A 23,434-nucleotide genomic window follows, 5' to 3' on the forward strand; every position below is an offset into this window, starting at 1 on the left:
GCCGTGCGCGCCCCGCTTCCTCCGCCTCAGCTTCCGCGTCGCAGACCCCGGAGCTGGAACCCGAGCAGGATCCCTAGTCCCGGTTGGCTGTGGGGCGGGAGCGGCAGCCCGGGGCCAGGGTCAGGGCAGGAACCTGGGCTGAGGCTGCAAGCACTGTGTCCCTGTGAGGTGAGAGCGCCGCGAAGCCCTATACGGGCCCCCACCCGGGACGGGGGTGCGCCGTGCGGTGCCTGAGCATCCCAGCGAGCGGAGCTTGACCCCTCTCCTGACCACCACGGCCCTACTCGCTCCTCCAGCCCCGACCTCCAGTAGGCTGAGAACCTTCAGCCCCCCATCCCGCTAGTATGCACACCAGTGCTGCCAGCCCTGATTGTTCACCTTCATAGATCAACTCGGGACCCCTCCCTTCCTCAGTGAGAGCTTGAAGGGCTCCAGCACCCCGATCCCTGGACCCTCCAGTAACTGCTTTTTCTCTTTCCCTCTACAGATGGACGGGACAGAAGGCAATGCTGGGCAGCCTGCCCCCGCTGATCGATCCCATAGAAGCAGTGTGTCTTCCGTAGGAGCCCGAGGTGAGTCCCTGTCCCCAGTGCCTTCCTTGCCATTCCCTTCTAGGGCCCAAGCCCTAAGGAAGAGGCCCTGGCTTGTCATCTCTTTGATTAAAGAGAATCTTATTTATTAGTTAACAAAGTATTTTGAGGTGTGGAAAAATGACAGGTCAATCAGGACCTGGGATCTGTCACTGCAAGTTGAGTACTTTTCTTCAATCTAACTTGTTTCCTCACTTGTAAAATTTTACCTAACCATGAAATTCAAGAGAAATCTCCTGAATGAAAGAGGATACATTCACTTTCTTTGTTTGTTAAGTGGCCTTTTGAAAACAAGGATCATTATCTACATTTTATAGGAAGGAAACTGGGACTTAGAGAGGTTAAGTCACAGGATACTGGAGACTTCACTGCCCCAGATTTCCCTGCCTGAAAAGTGAATCTGAATTTCAGCCTCTTGGATATTATTTTATGATCTCTGAAGAAAGTAGCTCTTAGAGCAGAACAGTCTAGGGATCCCCCAAAGCACGTTTACTTATATGAATAATAAACTATGCCTTTGCCTTTCATAGGCTTCACCTCATTTGATTCACAGCCACTCTGTGAGGGGAGGGGTATTAGCCCTACTCTGCATATGAGGCAGCTGACACACTGACTTGCTGAAGTCAGTCAACTAGATAGGCCAGGCTCGGATTGGGACCGGAGCATATCCACCTCCAGGCTCAGTGCTCCCCCCCTGTACCTGCAGGTCCAGCGAAAGAGATTTGAATCTGGCTGCTCTTCCAAGGGTCTCCCTTTGGCTCTAGGCTTCAGACAGGCACCCCACAGGCTGTCACAATGGAACACTCAACTTTCTGGGTTGTATTTCTCCTACCTGTTCAAGGCTGTCCTGAAAGGCCATAGTGTGAGTCCTGAAGCTTGAGGAGTCCTAAGGAAGCTGAGCCCTGGAACTTGTTTTACCCTAGGGTGGCCTTGAGAATCCTCTGTTCCCATGTTAGCTTGGGCCAGAGAGAGACAGCGGCCTACCGAAGGATAACAGTGGATTACTAGCCCTCCCCCACTCCCTGCTTGATATACTAACTTTTCTGACCTCAGGATAGGTTCAGCCTGTCTCTGCCTCAGTCCCTCCTGTGGTATGTTCTCCTTCAGGGGAGAAGCACCCCAGAGTCCTTGGGGCTGCCAAGGGACTGTGTAGAGGGGCAGTGGCCAGCCCTAATTTGAACCTGTGGGATTAAGGTGGGGCTAGGCTGCTCCCTGGGCCAGAGTTGCTGGGCTTCTGGGTGATTTGAGGGTCTCCAGTAAGTCCTAACAGACAGCACTTTTCACAGGATCCTTTGGGGACGCTGGGGCTCTGCCTTTGGCATGTAGCCTTGGTCACCCCAAGGGGTGTAGGGTTGGGTAGTGGAGGGTGCCTTGTTGGCATGCCTGTGCCTGGGCAGCGGGCCCAGCTGACCCTGCCTGGCCTCCACTGCAGCAGCTGATGTGCTGGTGTACCTGGCGGATGACAAGATGGTGCCCCTGGCTGTGGAGAACCTGCCCTCACTCAGTGCCCACGAGCTGCATCGTGCTGTCCGTGAGGTCCTGCAGCTCTCGGACATCGCCCTGGATGCCTTCGCCCTCTGGCTCGCCTCCCCGCTGCTGGGTAAGGCTTAGCAGTGAGAAGCCCAGGCCGGAGAGTTGGAAGGCTCTGACCAGTGGGAAGGAGGGGACAGCTACCAGAACCTCTGGCCACTATACATTAGGGAAAGGGGGGACTTGTGTATGTCCAGGAGCCATCCATGGCTTTCAGGACCCAGAGACCTGAGAGGGTGCCTGGCCCCTCTGCTCCCACCTCCTTTCTTTCTGGTGAGACAGAGGAGGGGCTGAGCCTGCCCCTCAGCCTCAGTGCTCCTGGACCTGAGCGTCAGGAGGAGCAGGGAAGGGGACCACGTTCACTGAGCACGTGTTCTGTGCCACAGCCTGAGCTGACATTTTACAAGCAGAACTTTACCTTATCCTCATGGCCCAGCCTGGTTTTCAGATGAAGAAATTGAGGTTTGGAGTGGTGGGACCAGTGAGTAGTAGGACCAAGATCAGAAGGGCAGCTTGGGTGGCCCCCAGCCAGCCTCTTTGAACTGTGTCCTGCTCCATCGGGCCATGGAGGAAGGTGGGACCTGGCCCAGGAAGCAGCCTCCCCTGAGGGTGGGGAGGGCAGGATAAGTGGGAACCCAACTTCTCTGCAGGGCGCCTCCAGCCCTGGCTGGTTTCTGGCCAGTGATCGCCCTGCCATGCCCCTTCAGGCTGAGATCCCAAGGCAGGGGTGGCATGGGAGTCGAGGCAGTGGAGGGGGGTCTCCAGACTCTCAGACCTGGGGGACAGGGAGGGCGAGGTACTCCCTGGGATCTCAGAGCCATTAGCTTGCTAGCTTGGACGGGAAGGGGCCAGGGGAGAGGATGCCCCAGCTCGTGCGGGGGCCAGGCATGTCTTCTGAGCTTAAATAGTCTCCTCCCTTATAGAGGAATAGGGCAAGAAGGGCGTCGCTGGCCTGGTGGGAGAGGCTTGCCCGTCTCCCCACCCCCACCCACCAGTGGGAGCTTCCTGCCCAGCTGCTGTTCTCTCCCACCCGCTTCCTGCTGACCGGTCTCTTTTGGCCGCTCCCCACCCAGCTCAGCTGCCCCTCCTTACCCCTTCTGACTGTTGGTCAGGACTGTGGGCCCCTTGGCTTGTTCTTGGGAAAGCTGGCCGAGGGGGTGAGGTGGGGTGGGGTGGTTTCATGTGTCCGGCCCCTGCCCTGCCTCAGGCTCCCTGTCCTTGCAGTTGGGCAGCTTGTTTCTTCCCCCACTCCCTACTCGTCACATTCCTGCTCCCCCTTTGTAAGAACATGAATGGGTTGCCTGTGTGGCCGGTGGGTCACCCTGGGGCACTGCACTGTCCAGGAGGCCCCAGCACAGAGTCAGCACCCACTTTGTTCCCAGGCCGGGTTCAGGAGGCTGAAAGGCCACTTCAGCTTTGACTTGGAACTCTTGGCCCCACACCACCCCCAGAGTGGGTGAAGCAGTGACAGATGCCCTGGGGCCGTGAGGCAGGGAGGGGGTACCGTCTGCTGGAGCCGCCCTTCAAGCTGGGTGTTTGGGAAAGTTTGACCTTCTCAGTGCCATTGTCGCTCTACATGGAACAGGGCTCCCAGGATTGTCAGTCTCGTTTGGGTGGCAGCCTCCAGGCAGGAAGGCCCCGTCTGGAAGTGTGGGACTGCAGGGTCAGCGTAATCCCGTCCTGACAACAGGAGTCCTCTAAGCTGCTGGGACCCAGGGTTTAAGGCTGGTTGGGGCTGGGCCATTGGCAGAAGGAAGGAACACTTGTCCCACACCCGCCTCCCCTACAGTGTCCCAGGGGTCCCAGCTAGCCAGTTACCTCATTCATCTCACCAGTATGTGCAGAGCACCCCCGCCTTGTGCTGGGCAGAGATCCAGATGCTAGGGGTCTGGTGGGGAACGAGACTATTGTCCCTGCCCTCAGAGGACTCGAGGTCTAGTGTGGTACGAAAGTCGGGAGACTTGGCAGGTGGAACCACTGATTCTGGTGGCCTCAGGCACTGTCCCTTTTTGGGCTTTGTTTTCCCATCTGTAAAGTGGGTGATCCTCACAGCCTCCCGACCCTGGAGTCCTGTGAGTGTCCAGATAGAGAGAGCGCACAAACGGCAGTGTCCCCTCCTGGGAGTGGTTAGGCAAGGAGGGTGGCAGATGGTGGCCAAGGATCTTGGTTAGAAATGAGGACTACTGGGAAATATGGATCAGAAAAATGATGGAAGAAAGGGGTGTGAGGAAGATGAATGCCGGGGTTGGATGGAAGAGGCAATAGGCAGGGAGGAAGGCCAGTTTGGAGGCTGTGGCTACTGTTTTGGGCTAAAGTCAGGGTCCAAATGGAAGCTCAAAGAACAGAGATGAGGACCATTGGCATCAGGCTGGCAGGACGAAGGGCTTGTCCCTCTGATGGCAGGGGTAAGGGGGTATGTGTAGCTGGTACAAGGCGTGGATATTGCCTTCCCTCCTCCTGCACCCCCAGCAGTTATCCTCATTCATCACCTGATGGGCAGGGGTAAGGGGGTAGGTGTAGCTGGTACAAGGCGTGGATATTGCCTTCCCTCCTCCTGCACCCCCAGCAGTTATCCTTATTCATCACCTGATGGGCAGGGGTAAGGGGGTAGGTGTAGCTGGTACAAGGCGTGGATATTGCCTTCCCTCCTCCTGCACCCCCAGCAGTTATCCTCATTCATCACCTGATGGGCTTTGAGAGTCATCTCAGACTCTCAAAGACCAGGGTCACTGGCCCTTGAGATGAAACCACTTTCTCGTTCCTGGCCTAGGGTGTTGAGTCTGGGGCTGGCTGACAGCCCAGAGACGAGGGGCTGCAAGTGGTGCACTCAGTCCTGGCTTTCACTGTCTAGTGGGGGCCGAGACAGGTGACATCAGATAGTGTTAAACGCTGTAACGGCAACCAAAAAGAGGGTGCAGTTGGTGGGATAAGTGACAGGAAGGGGCTGCCTTAGCTAGGGGTCTGGGGAATGTGATCCCTGAAGCTAGCAGCCATATGAGGATCTGGGGGAAGGCTGTTGGAGGCAGGAGTAACTGCCTGTGCAAAGGCACTGAGGCACAAACTAGCAGGGACTGTTCAAGCAATTGAAGAGGACTGGCATGGCAGGAGCAGAGTGGGAGAGGGAGTGAGAAGGAAATACAATGAAGCAGCCGGATGGCATGGGGCCTGGAGGCCATGGAGGCAGAGAGCTTGGAGGTCAGCTGGAGTCCCCAGGGGAGATGCTGGGGTGGGGGCTGTAAAGGGAGAGGCCCAGGCAATGCCAGAAGAAGGGGTGAACAGTCCCTTGGGCCTTTGAGCCTCAGTAACCAGCTTTGGGCTCTACTTCCTAATGCAGTACTGGGACCATCTGTGCCGCAACCCCCAGCACCTTCCATCTGTCACAGCCTCTCAGCTCCAGCCCACCTGGGCACTGTAGCGGATAGTCAGAGGCTGGCTCTGTCTCGACCCTGACCCCCTTTCACTTGCTGTGTGACTTTGGACAAGCACCTTAACCTCTCTGAGCCTTGTTTTTCCCTGTGGATGAAATGAGGGTAAGGTTCTTGCAGGGCAAATGCCATTAACCATTTGAAGTAGTCCGAATGCTTCGGACCTCCTTCAACTAACATTGGCTACAGCTGCCGTGGTCGCTGCTGCCGTCAGCGGGCGGCATTTGCACTGGTCAGGGGCTTCATGGCCACTTCCTGTCTCTTCCCTCAGAGGTGCAGCTGAAGCCCAAGCACCAGCCCTACAAGCTGGGCCGCCAGTGGCCGGAACTGCTGCTGCGATTTACTGACGCTCCGGACGACGACGTGGCCATGGGTCAGTGCTGCCACCTGTGCGTCCCTGTCTCCAGGGCCCACTGCGGTCTAGAGTGTGGACTCCCAGCCCAGCCAGGCCTCCCTTGGCAGGTGGAGCTGCCCTGGCTGAGGAGCAGACCCGGCATCTCCCCCAGGGGAGGAAGTGATCCCTTAGGGGAGCCCAGGAGAAGATGGGCTGGGGAGGCAGCGAGCACATGGAGATAGGTCAGGACTCCCAGCCTCTGGATAGCCCTCGGATTTTCTGAGTCATGATGAGGAGGCTTGGGGACTGGAGACTGGGCCGGTCCAGGGAGAAGGCAGAGCCGGCTGCACGGGGTGGCCAGGCAGTGATTCCCTCCTCTCTCCCCAGATGAGCCCTCCCTGCAGTTCCGAAGGAATGTGTTTTTCCCAAAACGGAGGGAGCTCCAGGTGAGGAGTGAGCCCCAGGCAGTACCACCAGGTCTAGTGCCCTGTGTCCAGCCTCCCTCCTCCCTTGGCCCCTGGACACTGGTGCCCGACTCAGCTAAGCAGCCCCTCCCTGCCACACCGGCCCGCAGATCCGTGACGAGGAGGTCCTGCGGCTGCTCTATGAGGAGGCCAAGGGCAACGTGCTGGCCGCTCGGTACCCGTGCGACGTGGAGGACTGCGAGGCCCTGGGCGCCCTGGTGTGCCGTGTGCAGCTCGGGCCCTACCAGCCTGGCCAGCCCACGGCCTGTGCCCTGAGGTGAGGGTCAGCGTGACCTGAGGCAGGGGCCCGAGGTGAGGAGGGTTGCCCCAGAATCGTATTTACGTGCAGTCTTGCCAGGCTCTGGAGTCAGGAGGCCTGAGCCCAGGGCTGGCCCTGATGCTGTGTGACTTTGGGTGAGTCACCCCAGCTCTCTGAATCTCCTTTTCCTCATCTGCTCTGGGCTGAGGGGCCTGGGCAGTGGAAGAGGGGTGAAGTGACACCTGTGAAAGGACCCCCCGTTGTGCGTGAGCATGGATCCCCAGCCTCTGCCTGAGGTTAAGAGGCAGTTAGGCTTGTTCTTTTGGGGGTCACAGCCAGGGACTGAGCAAATACGAACTCCCAGTCGCCAGTGATAGTCTAGCTTAGTCCCGAACTCCAGGGACAAGGCCCCATTTCCCGGATGCTCCAGCATGCCGGCTTTGCGCTTCCCACACCCTCTCTCGAGAAGCCGTGCTCTTTGCTGTGTGGATTGGCAGAACCTGGAGTCGTGATGATTGAGTCTGCTCTGGAAGCAGACCAGGCCCTTCTCTGACCTCCACGGACGATGATCCAGAGGCTTAGCGGTAATTCCAAAGAAGATGAACTCTCAGCACAGCCTGTTTCTGGACCCAGGGCTCCCCCACCATCCCTCCCAGGTGCAGGTGTGTTGGGGGAAAGGCTGCGCAGAGACAGGGCCTTGTGCTGGGTGACTGACAAGTCACCATCCTGGGCTTGGGAGCCTGAGGGCTCCCAGCTGAGCTGGTGTGAGGCTGGCGGCTGTAGAAATCCTGGCTCTTGTGATGGGCATACCTGTTCCTATTGCAAGTAAAGCAAACCCAGCTCAGACTGTTTGGATTTGAGGGATTTTGTCAAGTAATGAACAAGTGTGGGGTGGTTGTGTTGGGTCCCTCCCCAGACCCTGTGTCCTCTGGGCCAGCTCGCACGTAGGCAGGCTCTGGCCTCGCGGTGGCCACAATATTTGCCCGTTGGTAAGGAGAGGCCTCATCTCTCATGTGACCAGAGTCCTGAGACTCATCTAACCACTAGTGGCTGGGCCCAGGTCCACCCAAAGGAGGCAGAGTGGCCAGGGTGCTGATTGGCTGAGGCCTCGGGCCGTGAGCCTGCAAGGACCCCATGGACTGGAGTGGGAAGGTGGGATTTCCAAATGACGATTGGGAGCTGTTGCTGGAAGCAGGGGTGTGGAGGACAAATGATGAAAATGTCCAGGGCACCCCTGTGTGCCCCTCCTTGTGCTGCCCTGTGGCTGGGCCTCTCCGGGCCAGCACAGGCTCCTTCCCTGCATCAGTCCTGCCACAGGGCTGGCCACGTCTCCCCTCCACCTGAGGTGTTGGTCCTCCAGAAGCCCCAGCAGGGACCCCTCCATTCTTCGGTGAAAATGACAAGCTCGGTGGTATTTGCTTGGCACCCGCCACATACCTACCGGGCACATACTAGTGCCCTTCCACGTGAGTAGGGATTCGTGTCCTTATTTTACACGTGGAGAAACTGAGGCTTGGAGAGGGCGCTCATGGCTTGTAGACTAGACTCCAGCTGCGGTTCACCTGGAAGGGCTGGTGCATGGCCATGTAGTCACTGGGCTGCCTGAGAGGAGAAACAGTGTGGTCACACCAAGGTTCTTTACTACCCTGTGTGTATGTGATTGAAAATGCTCATTTCTTCGTGAACCTGGGCTGATGGGTTGGTGGTTGGTGGGGCTTTATATCCCTGTTTGGCAGAACAAAGCTTTGATAGCTCTAGGTCACTTGTACCAGTTTTTGGTTGTGACATCTCCACTAGTTCGGAAATCCAAACTTTCCTGACTCGGACATGAATGTTGCTCTGAAACCCTCCAGTCAGACTGGTTCTGGGGTGGGCCTGGTTTTGGCTCTCCTCTCGGTCTCCTGACTTCAGGCCTCTTGCCGACCAGGCACATTGCTGGGATGCCCAGGGCTTCCCCTGCCCTTTCCGTGCCCTGGAGACCTGGACACCTCCGGCCAGCCCACAGGCATGGGCCCGTCCTCATGCCAGGCACCCACATTCCTTCCTCCACAGGGAGAAGCTGGACTCCTTCCTCCCCGCCCACCTATGTAAGCGGGGCCACGGGCTCCTCGCCGCCCTCCGGGGCCGGGGCGCCAAGGCTGGGACGGGCGAGCAGGGCCTGCTGGACGCCTACCGCCGGGTGAAGGAAGCGGCCAGTGGGGACAGCGAGCCCGAGGCCTCCCTGAGCCCCTACTACCGCGCCTACCTCCTCAAGTGCCACGAGCTGCCCTTCTACGGGTGAGCAGCTCCCCGGCTGCAACCACGGCCCCAGGTGCCCAGTCCCTCCCCTTCGCCTGCCTCCCGCTGGGCTCTGTCCTCACGCAAGGTGTGTCTAGATGCCAGCTCCTCTGGCCCCGCAGGTCCCAAGCCAGACGCTCATCTTCCCCTCCCCTGTCACGGGCCAGGAACCCTCACAGGTCTTCTCTTTCCTCCTGCCATGGCCATGTGGTCCATGGACCCCCCCTTTGGTGAGCTCGCTCACTCATGCAGGCACATCTAGCCAGTAGCTCTTGTGTACCTACTATGTGCCAGCACTCTAGGTGCCGGAGACACCTCGATGAGCAAAAGAGACTCATCCCTGCCCCTGAAGCCGCCATTCTAGCGGCAAGAGAGACAGCAATAGAAGTAGAGGACCGACCCGTGAGGACAGTGACAATACTCCAAACGATGCTGTGGCTCAGCCTGGTGGCGGTAACGCAGGAGGGGAGACAAGGTCAGATTCCAGGGCTGTTGAGGGGGGAGTGGAAGGAGCTTGCTAGATGTGTGGTAGAAGAACTGGAGGAGAGCAGGCGGAGAGGACTCCGCGTTTCCAGCCCGAGCAGCTGGAGGGTGGCGTTGGCATCAGCCGAGACCAGCAGTGCGGTGGAGCAGGTTGGGGAAGATCCAGGGCTTGTCCTTGGATGTGAGGATTTTGAGACATTCGCCAGATACCCAGGTGGTAATTCCAGGTGGGTTTCTGAGTCTGGAGTTGGGTAGCTGGTGAGTCATTAGCATGTGGGTGCTGTTTGAAACTAGGAGCCCCGAGAGATGACCAAGAAGGTGAGTGTGGACCAGACAGAGCAGGACCCCAGCCAGCAAGGCCAGAGGGTCTCTACCAGCCCAGCAAAGGGAGGTGTTGAGCAGGAGGGAGTGACCAAGCCTCAGGAGCTGCTGTTTCAAGGTCCAGTTTAACATGTCCTGTGTGGCTGATAGTTGACCTTGGCTCCAGAATCATGGAGGTGGCAGTGGGTGAAGGAGAGAGAAAGAGGGTCGGAGACAGTGGGTGCCACCAGCTTGTTGAGGGAGCTGTGCTGTAAGATGGAGCCCAGGGAGGAGCAGCGGCGTGGCTGCGGGCGGCACGAGGCCTCTGGTTTCTGTGGCAGACGAGGTGCGAGTGTGCGGACAGCCAGGATCCAGTAGAGTCAAAAACTGATGTGAGGGCAGGGAGTGGCCGTTCTTCTGTTGCTTCGGTCTCCTCAGTGGAGTGGGAGTCCCAGCCCTGAGCCTGTGGGAGCCTCCCCGGAGGGGGACTGCTGCTCTTAGGAACTGAAGGTGGGGCATGCTGGTTTCAGTCCCATCCTTGGGCCTGCAGGATTTAACGAGGGCTCTGGCTTAGCCAAGTGCAAGGGGGCGAGGGGCCCGGGCCGCGGGAGGCGTGGAAGAGGATGTGGCGGGGCAGGAGGGAGAGGGTGGCAGCTCAGTGGGGGGACGTTCCAGGGCCGCTGTACGCTTTCTCCTTCTCCATGTCAAGTGCTTCTCTGCCTGGGCAGCTCCTGGGGGACAGTGGGGCTCTCACAGCCTCCAGCAGCCTCAGCCCCTGAGTCCGTGGGCTCCTAGCCGTTCCCCGAACATGACTTGCTCTGTCCCACACCTGTTCATGCTTTTCCCTCTGCCCGCAGTTCCCACCGTCCTCTGCCACCCATTCTTCCTCCTGCCTGTTCAAACCCTGCCATCCCGCTGATCAGCTCAGATGCCACCATCTCCACAAAGCCTCCCTCAGTTTCTCTGTCCCCTGGCGTGGGTTTCCACTTAACCGTCAGTGACTCAAACAACTTAAGCTTCTCAGTGCCTGGGACAGGGCCTGGCCAGAGCATTCACTGCAGGGTGAACCTGGGCCATCTGTTCTTCGTGCTGGAGGGGACAGGCTAACACCAGTCTCCCTCCCTAGGTGTGCCTTCTTCCACGGTGAGATTGACAAGCCGGCCCAGGGCTTTTTGCACCGGGGTGGTCGAAAGCCAGTGTCTGTGGCCATCAGTCTGGAGGGCGTGCATGTCATCGACAGCAGGGAGAAGGTACCTCCAGCTCCTCCAGGTTGGGACCTGGAGTGGGGGAGAGGGGCTCAGTGGAGAGGAAGGGAGTGGGATTCTTACCCAGGCCTTCCTGGCTCCCTCAGGCCTGTGGTTGGCCTTGGGGCAGGGTGGGTGGTCTGTCTGGCCTCCCTCCCTCCTATGTCCCTGCGGCTTCCACTTGTCATCTTGGGGGCTTCCCTGGGTCTGCTGTGTGTCATCCTTTCTGCCCAGCGTGCTAGGCAGGAGGGTGGCCAGGACAGGGGGAGGCTGCAACTAGTAGAGGGAATCTGGCAGGGCCTGGCTGCCTTGGCCAACCAGTGGCTGGAGACTAGCTGGTGGTTTTCCAGAAGCCCCACAACCAGGTGCCCTCCTGGCTGTCTGAGTCCTGCGCCTCCTCCTCCTGTACTTGGCGCTGGCTGTCTCAATCAGCTGTGTGGAAGTGGTGTCAGCAGCCTACCCTGCGGGGCAGCTTCTCTGCACCCAGGCAGGAGTCCCTCCTAAGCCAGCAGAAAACTTTGGGGAGACTTCTGGTCCCAGAGAGGGATCCCAGCCCTTCCTGGGCAGCCATACCCCAACATACTGGGCTCACCTTGGCCTCCTGCTGAGATGCTACCCAGCTGATCTCAGGGGAAAGGTCTCTGCTCCCTACGTGCCTCTTCCCCCGTCACTGCCCCAGCTGTCAGGGGCTTGACTCACTGGTGAGAAGTGCTATGGGTCAGGGGTTCTCAGCCTCCCTGGACCATAGCCCCCTTTAAGGGTCTGAATGAAGCAGGGATTCCTCTCCCAAGAGAAACTCACACATGAATTTAGGCTCAGCCTTGAAGGTAAATAGCCTGGCCAGGTGTCCCTTCTCTGTGATGCCCCAGTGGGATGGGGCAGGGAGCAGGCCTCTGCCCAGGGGAGTCCAAGCTCTGTCTCTCTCTCTGGTCAGCATGTCCTGCTGGGCCTGCGCTTCCAGGAGCTGTCGTGGGACCACACCTCCCCTGAGGAGGAGGAGTCTGTCCTGTGGCTGGAGTTCGATGGGGACAATGAGGGCACACCGGTCAACAAGCTTCTCAAGATCTATTCCAAGCAGGTAGTGTGGGTGTTGGCTGCACTGGGGGTTGGGGTGAGGGAGGGGGAGGGTGGGCTCAGGGAGTCCTAGACTATTGGAGGCTCCAGGCTGGCTGGCAAGGAGGTGAGAGGGCTGCTGAGGGCCTGGGACCTGGGACCTGACTCCTGCTGACCGGGAACCACCCCTGCGAGTTTGGAAGGCCTGGTCAGGAGGTGGGACAGTGGCTGGTGGAGGGGCGCCAGTGCTGTGAGACCAGCCTGCACTGGCTCCCAGTGATGAGCAGGCATGGAAGGGGTGAGGCCCCTTGTGCCTTTGTTCCGCCCTCCTTCCCTTCAGCACCCCACCTTCCCACCCGAGCCTCCACCCCCACCCCCTCTCACTGAGCAGGCAGATGCACTCCAGGGACTCCCTGTGAAAGCACCCATCCCCTTCTGCTACCACCTTGGCCCCTAGACCCTCCGTGGCCACACTTCGTCCTTTGCTCTCTCCTGCCTCCCTCCCCAGCCCTACACCTGCTGCTCCAACCCAAACCCCTGGGGCTCTGCCACCCAGCGCAGAGGTGCCTGTCCTGTCTCCTCTGTAGCTTCCTGCACACCCCTCTCCTGGCCCTGCAGTGACTCCTCCTGCCCCCCCCCACCCCCCGCCGCTGGGCCTCCTTCCCCGGCCTCCCCAGGGGGTTCTCTCCTGTCCTAGCACTTCCTTTCCTCTGGGCTTTGACTGATGGGCTGTCCCCACTTTCATGCTGGTGACTTCATAAGTTTTACATCACTAGTCTAGACCTCTTGTTAAAGTTAACTTTTTATTGAATTATACATTCAGGAAAGTGCCCAAATCCTAAGCATATAGCTCAACGAATTTCCCCCAAAGAAACCAACATAGCACCCTTCAGATTAAGAAAGACTCTTCAAGCCCCTCCCAGCCCTGTGTCCCGCCAAGGGCGCCCCCATCCTGACTTGTGTCACCCAGAGCCCTTCTGCCGGGTTTGGAGCCTTACAGCAGCGGTTCCAGTGGTTCTGCACAGCATGTTCTGTTCCGTCCGGTTTCTCCGCTCAGCCCTGTGTCTCTGAGCTCTGTCCCCACTGTGGGTGGCAGCCCTTTGAGCTTTCACACGGCTCTCTGGTGTTACTGCCGTGAATTTGCCAGTCTTGGCGTTTGCACTCATTGCTGACTGCTGACGGGCACTTGGGTCTCCAGTTCAGGACTCTGGCAGACGATGCTGCGTGATCGGTATCCTGCATGTCCCCTGTGCCCACGTCTGGGTCCCTACCCAGGAACGGACTGGCTGGGTCACGGGCAGGCGTGGCTAGGCTGCTGCCAGTTTGCACCAGGGCGCTTGTTGTCAACTTTAAGAGGTATAATTTATGATAAAATGAAACCATTTTAAGAGTGAGTTTTTTTGTTTTCTTTTTGGTTTTTTGCTGCATTTTAATTTTATTTTTTGGTGGGAGTAATTAGGTATATTTAATTATTTTTTGATGGAGGTACTGGGGATTGAACCCAGGACTTCATGCATGCTACACACACACTCTGCCACTGAGCTACACCCTCCCCCAAGAGTGAGTGTTGACACATTCATGCACCTTCCTAACGACCGCCACCACGGCAAGCTTTGGAGCCGCTTATGTGCCACCATGTATCTTCCTAGAGGCGAAATGTCTGTTCACATCTTTTGCCCGTTTTTTTACTGGCATTATTTCCATCACCCTCAAATCTCTGTGTGTTTTAATTGGCATTTCCCCCTCCCGACTAATGAGGTAGAGCCCTTTTATGTATGTATGTGCTGTGTGGATATCCTGGTCTTTGAAATTGAAATCTTGCCAATTTTTCTTTGGGGTTATCTTCTTTTTTTTTTTTTTTTTTATTGTTTTGTACATGTCTCTTCTGGCTTCAGGTTCATCTCTTCACCTACTACTTAATATCTCCCCCGAGCTATCCCTAGAGTTTTGCTTACTCCAGAATGTCATGTAAACACATTTATCATATTTACCCAAGAGAAATGGAGACATATGTCTACACACAGACGTCTACTCAGATGTTCATAGTAGCTTCGTTTGTCGTGAGCAAAGAATTGGAAACAACCCAAAAGTCCGTCAAGTGTTGCGTAGATAAATAGATACTGGTCCAGCCCTACAGCGTATATACTGTATGCAGCCTTTTCAGCCTGACCTCTTTCACTAAGATTCGGGCGTCTGAGATTCATCCACATTTCATGGTATGACGGCTTGTTCTTTTGATTGTTGACTAGTGTTCCATGGTGTGGCTGCACTACAGGTCAGCTCTTCTCCCACTGAAGCATGCTTGGGTTGTTTCCCATTTGTGAATAAAGGTGCTCTAAACATTTATCTATCATGTGGGCACATGCCTTCATTTCTCTTGTGTAAACACCTAGGAGTGGGATTGCTGGACTGTCTGATAAACATATGATCAGCTTTTCTAGAAACTACCACACAGTTTTCCAGAGTGACTGAACCGTTTTGCCATCCCACCAGCAGTGACCGAGAGTTCCAGTTGCTCTGCATCCTCGCCCAGCACTGGTCTTGTCAGTTTTTGTTTGTTTGCCATTCTATAACTGCATGGTAATGCTAGGTCGTGGTGGCTTCAATTTGCATTTTCATAATGACTGATGGTGTTGATCATCCTTCTGTATGTTTATTTACTACCCATAGGTCTTCTTTGATGGAATGTCTGTTCAAATCATTTGTCCAATTTTTTAATTGGGTTATTTGTTTTCTTACAGAGCTGTGAGAGTTCATTATACATTCTGCATACCAATCTCTTATCAAATATGTGTTTTTGCAAATGGTTTCTTTCAGTCTGTAACTTTACTTTCTATTTTCTTAAAATTGTCTTTTGAAGAGATGGTTTTAAGTCTTCCCTTCCATTTATTTGTTATCTCCATTTTATTTCTCTTTGATTTCTTTCACTAACATTTTGTGGTTTTCAGCATACAAATCTTGTACATCTTTTATTGCATTTATCCCTTCTTTTTGGGGGGGAGGTGCTACCAGAGATGGTACTATTTTTAATTTCCATTTTCAGTTGTTCGCTGTGGTATATAGAAATGCAGTTGATTTTGTTATTCATATATCCTTATCTTCTGTAACCCTGTTAAACCCACTAGTTCTAGTAGTTTTTTGCGGATTTTTTGGGATTTTCTCTGTGGACAGCTACGTTGTCTCCAAATAGAGACAGGTGCATTCTAACTTTCCAGTCTGTATCTTGCCTGACATTGTCCCTTCTGAACCCCGTACAGTGGTGAGTAGGTGTGAGCAGATATCTTTGACGTGAGGGAAAAGTGTTCATTCAGTCTTGCTCTAAATGTGGTGTTAGCTGTGCATTTTTCATAGATGCCCTTCATCAGGTTAAGGGAGTTCCCTTCTATTTCTGGTTTGCTGAGTTTTATCCTGAATGGATAAATGCAGTTAAGGTACAAGCCTCCCCGAACCTCAGAAGCATGAGATGGTGTTAGCGGAACTCAGAGGGCTTCCCCGTTGTGCCTGTAGCTCAGGGCTCGTCCCCACCAGCTGCCCAACTGCCCGCCTGCTGGCCGCCCACGGGCCCTTACAGCTTGGTGGCATTCCCTTGGAGAGGAGAGGGGGCAGGAGTGGAGCCCAGGATGCTGGGTCTCCCTCCTGGGCCCGCGTTTCCTGCCCGCTCCCCTCCGCAAGGGTGGGTTATGTTGCTCTGGAGAGACTCTGGCGGGTGGGTGCCGGCCACCCCCTTGGACTCTGACCCTGCTCCCCAGTGGATTTTCTTCCTGGGGACACGAGGCAGGCACTGTGTCCCCCTCTGTCCCTGCTGTGTCCCCTGCCTGCAGCAGGGCAGGCACCTAATGAACACGTGCTGCCTCAGGGACGCCCCCTGCTGTCAGCTTTCTGTTGGTGGGTGTGCCTGCCCTGCCGTCCTGTCATGTGGTGCCCAGACATTGAGTCACATCCCCTTTGATGTCAGCACGCATAATGTTTCAAGTCTGGTGAGAAGGCGTCACTTAGAGAATGTGCTCAGAGGGAGCTGCCCATCTCACCCCGGTGACCTCACCACCCCCTCCTCTGTGGCCTCCTGCAGGTTCTTCTCTCAGCCCTGCACGTGGTCCCTTCAGCACAGAGAGCTCTGCCTGGGCCCTCCCCTCCCTCCTGCTCCCCGCTTGGCCTGTGCCCTCTAACTAGAATGTTCCTTTCCCACCCGTGTCTGACTTCTGAAGTCACCTCAGAGGGCAGGTGAGGGGGCCGCGTTCATCTCGCTCTGCAGCAGGTGCGGAGAGGTGGCCTGGGCTGTGGCTCACCCCTCGGGTCTCCTCAAGCCGGCCCCTTCCACCTCCCCAGGCCGAACTGATGAGCAGCCTCATTGAGTACTGCATCGAGCTGAACCAGGTTGCCACGGAGCCCGCCGCCCCCCAAGAGAGCGCGTCTGGCCCCACCTCGGCCCCTGGCCCCTCCCCACCCCCCACTCAGCGCCCCCAGCTGCGGAGGCAGGGCAGCGTGGTGTGCAGTCGGATCCAGCATCTCTCCACCATCGACTACGTGGAGGAGGGTGAGTGACCCCTTTGTGATTACACACGCATCTCCATGCACACCCACACGCCACGGGGAGCTCCAGAGGGTCGGGAGGTAGCAGCAATTACAGGCCTGGTGGTTTAACCTCCAGCTGACAGGACCTGGCTGAGAGGCTGAGAGGCTGTGGGCTGGGTGCGAGTGTCACATCTTCTGAGCTCTGTGATAGGAGAGTTGGAGGCCTTTGGGGTCCCAGTAGTAAGAGCCCTTTTCTGTCCCTTCTCACTGCCGCATCCACAGATGTGTCCAGGTGTGAAAAACGAGAAACTACCCATGACTGTTGTGTGGGTACAGGCCCACACCCTGTGGAATCAGTGCAGCTGGTTAAGCTGCCACACCCTCATGCAGTGTGGTGTCTTGGGTCAGGTCCCAGAACAGATGGCAGACATGTGGATGAAAAGGTGAAATCCCAAAGTCTGCAGCTTAGTTAATAAAGCCGAACCAGTGTTCATTCCTTAGCTGTGACAAACGGACTGTGGTCACAGACAATGCTAACATAGGAGAAGCTCATGGGGATACACAGGAACTCCTTGTATTATCTTTGCAACTTCACTGTGAATCTAGAATTATTCCAAAATTTTAAAAAAAAGTTTTTTTCCAAACAGCAAAATGTTCACAAAGTAACACCAAGTAGAAAAATCAGGTAATAGGACAGCAGCGTGGGACTGCGTCCACAAGCAGGGAGAGACCCCGTGTGGGGACAGATGCTGTAACTTTTACTTTTTTCCTTTGTGCTTCTTTGTAGCCTTTAAATTTTTTACATCAAGCACGTCATTTTTATAATCAGAAAAAGCGAAATGGTCTTTCTCTGACATACTTGTTTCCAGCATTGCCATCTTCCTTGAGCTCAGTCCCAATTCCCCGACCCCCTGTTGTTGGACGTTATGGTTACAGTTCACCCTTGAACAGCACCAGTTTGAACTGTGTGGACCCGCTTATCTGCAGACCTTTTTCGACAGTAAACACTGTAGTACTACCCGATCTTCAGACGCAGAGGAACCCCGCGCACGTGGAGGGCCAACCATAAGTTATTCACAGATTTTTGACTGCGCAGAGGGTTGGCGCCCCAACCCCCTCATTGTTCAAGGCCATTGTGCTTCTAGTTCTCAGCTACTACAAACAACATACCTGTCTCTAAATCCCTCCCTGGAATCTGAACTGTTTCCTCCAAATAAATCCCTAGAAATGGGGTTGCTGGGTCAAAGGGTGTGCCCACCCTACCCCTCCCAGGAGAGAAGGAGGTACTTGCCTTCCGCACCCTCACCCACGATGAGAGAGAACTTGTTTCAGTTGGTGTTTGGATACCGGTGAAGCTGGACCATTTTTACATGCTTGATCACTTACAGTTTCTTCATGTGTTACTGTTCTTTTCTGTTGCCTGTTTTTCTTTTGTAGCTTTTTTAAATTAACATCTTACATTAATATGGTATACTTGTTATAATTAATGAACCAATATGACACAGTGTTATTAACTAACATCCTTAGTTTTAACCAAACATCCATTTCCAGTCCCAGGGTCCCATCCAGGACACCACACTACATGCAGTTGTCCTGTCTCCTTAGGCTCCTCCTGGCTGTGACAGTTTCTCAGACTTTCCTTGTTTTCGACGATCTTGACAGCCTTGAGGAACACTGGCCCAGGGTATTGTAGGATGCCCCTTTATTGGAATTTGTCTTAACATTTTTCTCATTATTAGATGGGACTGTGGGTCTTTGGGAGGAAGGTCACAGAAGTAAACTTCCATTTTTATCACCTCATATCAGAGGTGCATTATCAACATGATTTATGACTGTTGATGTTGACCTTGATCACGTGGCTTGAAATTTTAACTCAAAAGAACTCTTTTTACCTCATTGAGGCTCACCTTTAGCCAGTAGTCCATGTTACAGGTATTTTTGTGGTTTCAGTCTGCTCTTTTTTTTTTTTAATTGAATTATAGTTGACACACAATATCTTACACATTGTAATATATATAGTGATTGGACACATCAACTTAGTGATTCAATATTTTTATATGTTACAAAATGATCGCCAGGATATCTGGCTACCATCTGTCACCATCCAGGGTTACTGCAATATTATCGACCACGTTCCCAGTGCTGTATGTTACATCCCCGTGAGTCATTTTATAGCTGGAAGTTTGTACCTCTGTGGGCTCTTCCTGAACAGATTTAGACACTGCGGTAGGCCCAGTATCAAACACAGACCCTGACCACCTCCGATTTGGGAGGCTGGCCACATGCCACACCCATCCTGTCACTGGTGGAAGACTTGGAGAGGGGACTGAGGCTCACAAAGTTGTCAGGAGTGGAGGGGGCAGCTCCTGCTGGGGCTGGTCCCTCGTGGGGGGCCCTCCCCTCAGTGCATCACTCTTGTTCCCTGACAGGCGAGCAGATCAAACGGGTGAAACCCAAGCGCACCACGTCCTTCTTCAGCCGACAGCTCTCCCTGAGCCAGGGGAGCTACACCGTGGTGCGGCCCACAGACAGCCTGGAGCAGGGCTGAGGGCAGCTGTGCCAGGCAGGAGGGCACAGGGGAAGCCCCGGCCCTGGCCCAGCACCATCCTCCCTAGTGGGGAGTGTTGCGGGGGAAGGATGCCTCGGTGTGTGGAGAGGTGACCTCTGTGCCTGGGGCACTACCCGGGCTGGGCTGTGCAGCGCTGGCTGGGGGCTGCCGCCAGTCCCTCTTACAGCCTGCCTGCCTTCCCCCTGGACTCTGCGCCCCACTGCTGTCTCAGGACCTGTCTGACTTGGCTCCTGCCACCCAGGGACTCACCTTTGTGCCCCTCTCAAGATGGACAGTATCCCCTGCTCAGAAGTCCCCAGTGGCTGCAGGTGGCTGAGGAACAGGGCTCAGGACACTCAGGAATAGTGTGTCTTTGGTCTTTTCCTAGGACTCTGGTGACCACGTCCCCACATTCCTTCTGCTGCATTCCAGCCCATGCCGGCAGGCTGGGACGTGGCCCTGTAGGGAGCAGGAAGGGTTGAACCACACGAGAAACAGAGAAGGCGAGCCCCCACCAAGCCCTCCCTTGCTGGCTGGATCTGGAGGGCCTCCCATGCCCCTCACTCAGGCCTCTCTTGCAGGCAGGAGAGATTCTGTCCAGAAGGAAAGTATGCTTGTTAATCTTTGGTAATATCACTGTGCTGGGTGGTGGCTGTCCCTTGGGCCAGCAAACCCACCAGATCCATACTCCATACCCTGAGAAGATCCCAAGCCCCTTTGGCCTTCAGGTTTTAGTTTTGATCTTTTTTCACCTGCTTTGGTTCCATGAAGCCTGTGACCTCTGGGGCAACTCAAGAGAATGCCCCTACTGACCTCGGAGCTGCTGACTCTCCTTCCCAGATGGCACCAGGGTTTCGCCTGGCCTGACCCTGGGGGCCGGCCCAGGCATGAGTGAGTGACAGGAGTGGTCTTCTCTTTTCCCTGGGACCTTGTAGGGACGCTGGATGTGGCTGGGGTGTGGCTCTTCCCCAGCTGCACCCTCCTCCTCTTCCCAGAAGAGCTGGCCTGGAAGAGGGCCTGCCAGCCCTCAGGCTCCTCCATGGTGGGTCCCTGGCTCTTGTGGGCACTTCCAGGGACTTTCCGAAAGAGAGAGGCAGGGCCAGCTCAGCACAGGCTTTGCTTTGTCTTTCCTTCCCAGCGGGGAATGTGGGAGAGGAAATGCGAACCTCTTGTCTCCAGATGTCAAGTTCCCTCACCTCCTCCTCCCTCTGGTGACCCTTGAACACTCCAGATGTTTTGAGGTGGGCTTGCCTTCTGGCAGCAGGGACTTTGTTTTTTGTCATAATAAATAGGTGTCTCCAGTCTTCTGGAGTGTCCCAGCCAGAGGATGTCCCGTCTCTCCTGGAGTCCCTCAACCTCACTGGCTCCCAGCCGTCTGGCTCTGTCATCCCACTCAGTGTTTTGATGCCAGGTGAATTCTTGTCTGGTGGGTTGAGGGGCCTGAGGGTGTGTGTGTGTGTATGTACACAGATTACTTGTTGACTCTTCAGCCTCTTTTTCCTTTTCTCTAAGCATCCATTGTGCCTTAACCTTTTCTGCCTGCTCTTTGGGACAAAGCAGTATTTTACTAAATGCCTTTTGAATATTCTTATTCTTTTGTATCATGTGACTTATTATTAATAAAATCAGTTTCCAGCAAACTTTGGGGTGGTTTATGATGTGAAATAATAAGAGTGTGTTCCTTACAGCCTGGGGGTCGACTGTAGGCTGTGTGTTTGCTTTTTATTAAATATGCATCAAGGGATGCAGCCCGCCGGGCTTGCCAAGCTAGACGAGAACCCAGATGAAGTTTTTCAGTCTTGGTGGTTGGTCAGAGATTCCCAGAGCAGGAAGGTCCAGGAGGGGTTTTGAGGTTCACAGTGGGAACCAAGGGGTGGCTCTGCAGGGAGACAGGGGTACAAGGAGCTGGAGGTGGGTGGGGTAGAGCCTTTGTCCCTCTCCCTCGAACCTAACTGGTCCAGCCTGTTGGACCCTGTGCTACCAGCTTCCTCCACATGCCCTGGGGTTGGAGCCCAGGGCCCAGTCTGGACACCAGTGCCTCAGGAGGGAGGCCAGAGAACCAAGAAAGTCTGGGTGATTCTCCTGCCAGCCCTGAGGTCTCGTGCCCTGGGCCTGGCCAGGAGGCCATCTGTTTCCCACAGGCCCTGTTGGGGGCAGGAAGGCATCAGACCCACCCTTTGGAGCACCAGGAGCCCCACAGGAAGCAGCAGTGATAACTGTGGGCTTTGGCCCTGGATGGAAAGCTCTAGAGGGGAGCTGGGGTTCACTCTGAACATTTCAGGAGCTGGAAGGAGCAAGCCATGTGTCCTGATAATAGGTCCCAGGATTAGGGCCCCTCCCCTTGGGCACTGGTGACAGGGAGGGGGTCCTCCCCTGGCGAAAGCAGCACGATGCCATGATCGTGGGCACTTATGTGAGACACCAACCTTGAGCCTCTACTTCTTGACCTTCAAGATGGGAATAATAATAGTACCCACCTCCCAGGGTCGCTGGGATGCTTTACTGTCTGGCGTTGACTAGGCACTCAGTAGGTGTTAGCTCTTTTCATCATCTCTAGAAGTTCTGTACCCGGAAAGCTGGGTGGGAGAACTGGATCCACCTGAGAGGCCAGGTGCTCCTGACAGCACAGACACCCTCTCTGGTGGGGCAGGGGGCACCCACTGCCCGGGCCTGGCAGGCCTGGGGCCCTTCCTCGCATCAGGCCCGTCTGCCCTCGCCACCCATGGCAGTTTACTGGGACCACCATAGCAAATGACTACGACCTGCATTCCTGATCTGACAGTTCTGGACATCAAGGTCTGAAATGAGTCTCACTGGGCTGAGGTCAAGGTGTCAGCAGGGCTGCATTCCTCTGGAGGCTCCAGGAGAGAATCCATTTCCTTGGCTTGTGGCCCCTTCCTCCATCTTCAGAGCCAGTGAAGGGTCCTCGCAGCACGCTATCTGCCCTTCCCTCTCGCTTCTTCTCTGAGTCTCTGCCTTCCTCTTCCTTGGGATTACACAGCACCAAGTCAGATAATCTAGGATGATTTCCTTATTAAAGTCAGCTGATTAGCAATTTTAATTCCCCAAGTCATGCGACCTAACATCCACAGGCTCTGCCGGGGTTGGACACAGACATCTTGGGGGGCCTCATTCTGCCAACCCTGCCATCCTTCCTGCCACGGCCTCCCCTGCTCTGTGCTCCCGGCCAGCGCTGCTGCCTCCTCTGCCCGTCTCTGAACAGGCCTCCCTGAGCTGTGACCTGGCGGCTGAGTGCGCCGGAGCAGCTGCCTGTCCAGAAATTCAGAACATGTCTCCCCAGCCCCGCATGTGCACAGCATTTCCGTGGTCAGAGGGCTGTCCTCCACAGAATGGCCCTCGTGCTCTCCTGTGCCCACCCAGCCTGGCAGAGGGACAGAAGGGGGCACAGCCCACCCAGACCATCTCCCTGTGTGTCATTCCCCACTACCTGCCCCCTCCCCTTGGGCTTAGTTCAGCCTTCCTGGCTCCACTGCTCAGCCTGCCAGCCAAGCCTGGGGCTCCAGGCGAGAGACAGGCCAAGCCCTGGAAACCACCCCTTGTGTCCTGGAGGAGGACCTGCAGCTGCGAAGATGGGGAAGCCACTCAGTTCCCTGAAGGCCTGGGGCCTGTGATGATCCCAATTCCAGGCACCCTTGGGTGCTTGTCTAAGGGGCCGGGTGAGGGAGCCCCGCTGGGAACCAGATCCTGGTGGGAAACCTGGCTCTGCACGGCCAGCAAGGTAGCTGCTGGAAGGTCCGCTCGGAGTCAGCTTCCTGGACTGTGAAGCGGGTGTTTTCCCACTGCCTCTTCCACAGCCACCCTGAGGTCGGGCCCTGGTTTATGCATCCCTGTGAGGCAGCGCCGGCCCAAATCCAGGCTCCCAGAGGGTGGTCGGTAATGTCTAATGGGGCAGTGAGGGCAGCAGCCTGAACTCCAGGGCTCCCTCCCCAACCCTCTGCGCACAGACGGGGCCTGCCCAGAGGCTGAGTCACTGGAATGAATGAAATTCCAGCTTCATCGCCCTCTCACTTTGCAGGAGCCCCTTCCAAGTCCCTGGGAGAGCCTAGCAGTGTGTTCAATGGTTTTGTGAAATTTGAAAAAGTAGGATCTAAATAATTATTTTTTTTAAAGGGGGCCCCTACATTTATTTAAGCTTCAGGCCACACAAGTCCTGGATTGGTCCCTGCCCACCAGGCACACTGGCTCCACTGGTTTCTAGAATGCACCCTGCAATCTCCCTTCTCTGGCCTTTCCTCACACTCTCCAACTGCCTCCCTAGCTTGGCTTCCCAACACACCCCAGCCCACATTCCCTTTTCCCTGGCCAAGGAGACTGGATGTCAATGTTCCCCTGGGAACAAGCTGGTCACCCGGTCACTCCAGGAGAGCCAAGACTCTACTCATTGTTTAACTCTC

General features: G+C 55.7%; 1 protein-coding gene across 1 annotated transcript; it reads left to right on the forward strand.

The window, feature by feature from the left end:
* FRMD8 (FERM domain containing 8) lies at positions 1-20,659 on the forward strand. Its single transcript, XM_032489796.1, has 11 exons — positions 1-168; positions 488-572; positions 2,023-2,190; positions 5,817-5,918; positions 6,267-6,325; positions 6,454-6,620; positions 8,655-8,879; positions 10,789-10,912; positions 11,841-11,984; positions 16,286-16,493; positions 18,901-20,659. Exons 2-11 carry the CDS (start codon positions 488-490, stop codon positions 19,017-19,019), a joined length of 1,401 nt encoding a protein of 466 aa, XP_032345687.1. The 5' UTR covers positions 1-168; the 3' UTR covers positions 19,020-20,659.
* Positions 20,660-23,434: the final 2,775 nt, after the last annotated feature.

Source organism: Camelus ferus, chromosome 10 (assembly GCF_009834535.1).
Source record: "Camelus ferus isolate YT-003-E chromosome 10, BCGSAC_Cfer_1.0, whole genome shotgun sequence".
Taxonomy (NCBI): Eukaryota; Metazoa; Chordata; class Mammalia; order Artiodactyla; family Camelidae; genus Camelus; species Camelus ferus.

Coding starts and splice junctions, on each gene's coding strand:
- FRMD8 (XM_032489796.1), top strand. CDS start 488: ATGGACGGGACAGAAGGCAATGCTGGGCAGCCTGCCCCCGCTGATCGA. Junction 5,919..6,266: donor GGACGACGACGTGGCCATGG/GTCAGTGCTGCC, acceptor CTCTCTCCCCAG/ATGAGCCCTCCCTGCAGTTC. Junction 8,880..10,788: donor CACGAGCTGCCCTTCTACGG/GTGAGCAGCTCC, acceptor CTCCCTCCCTAG/GTGTGCCTTCTTCCACGGTG.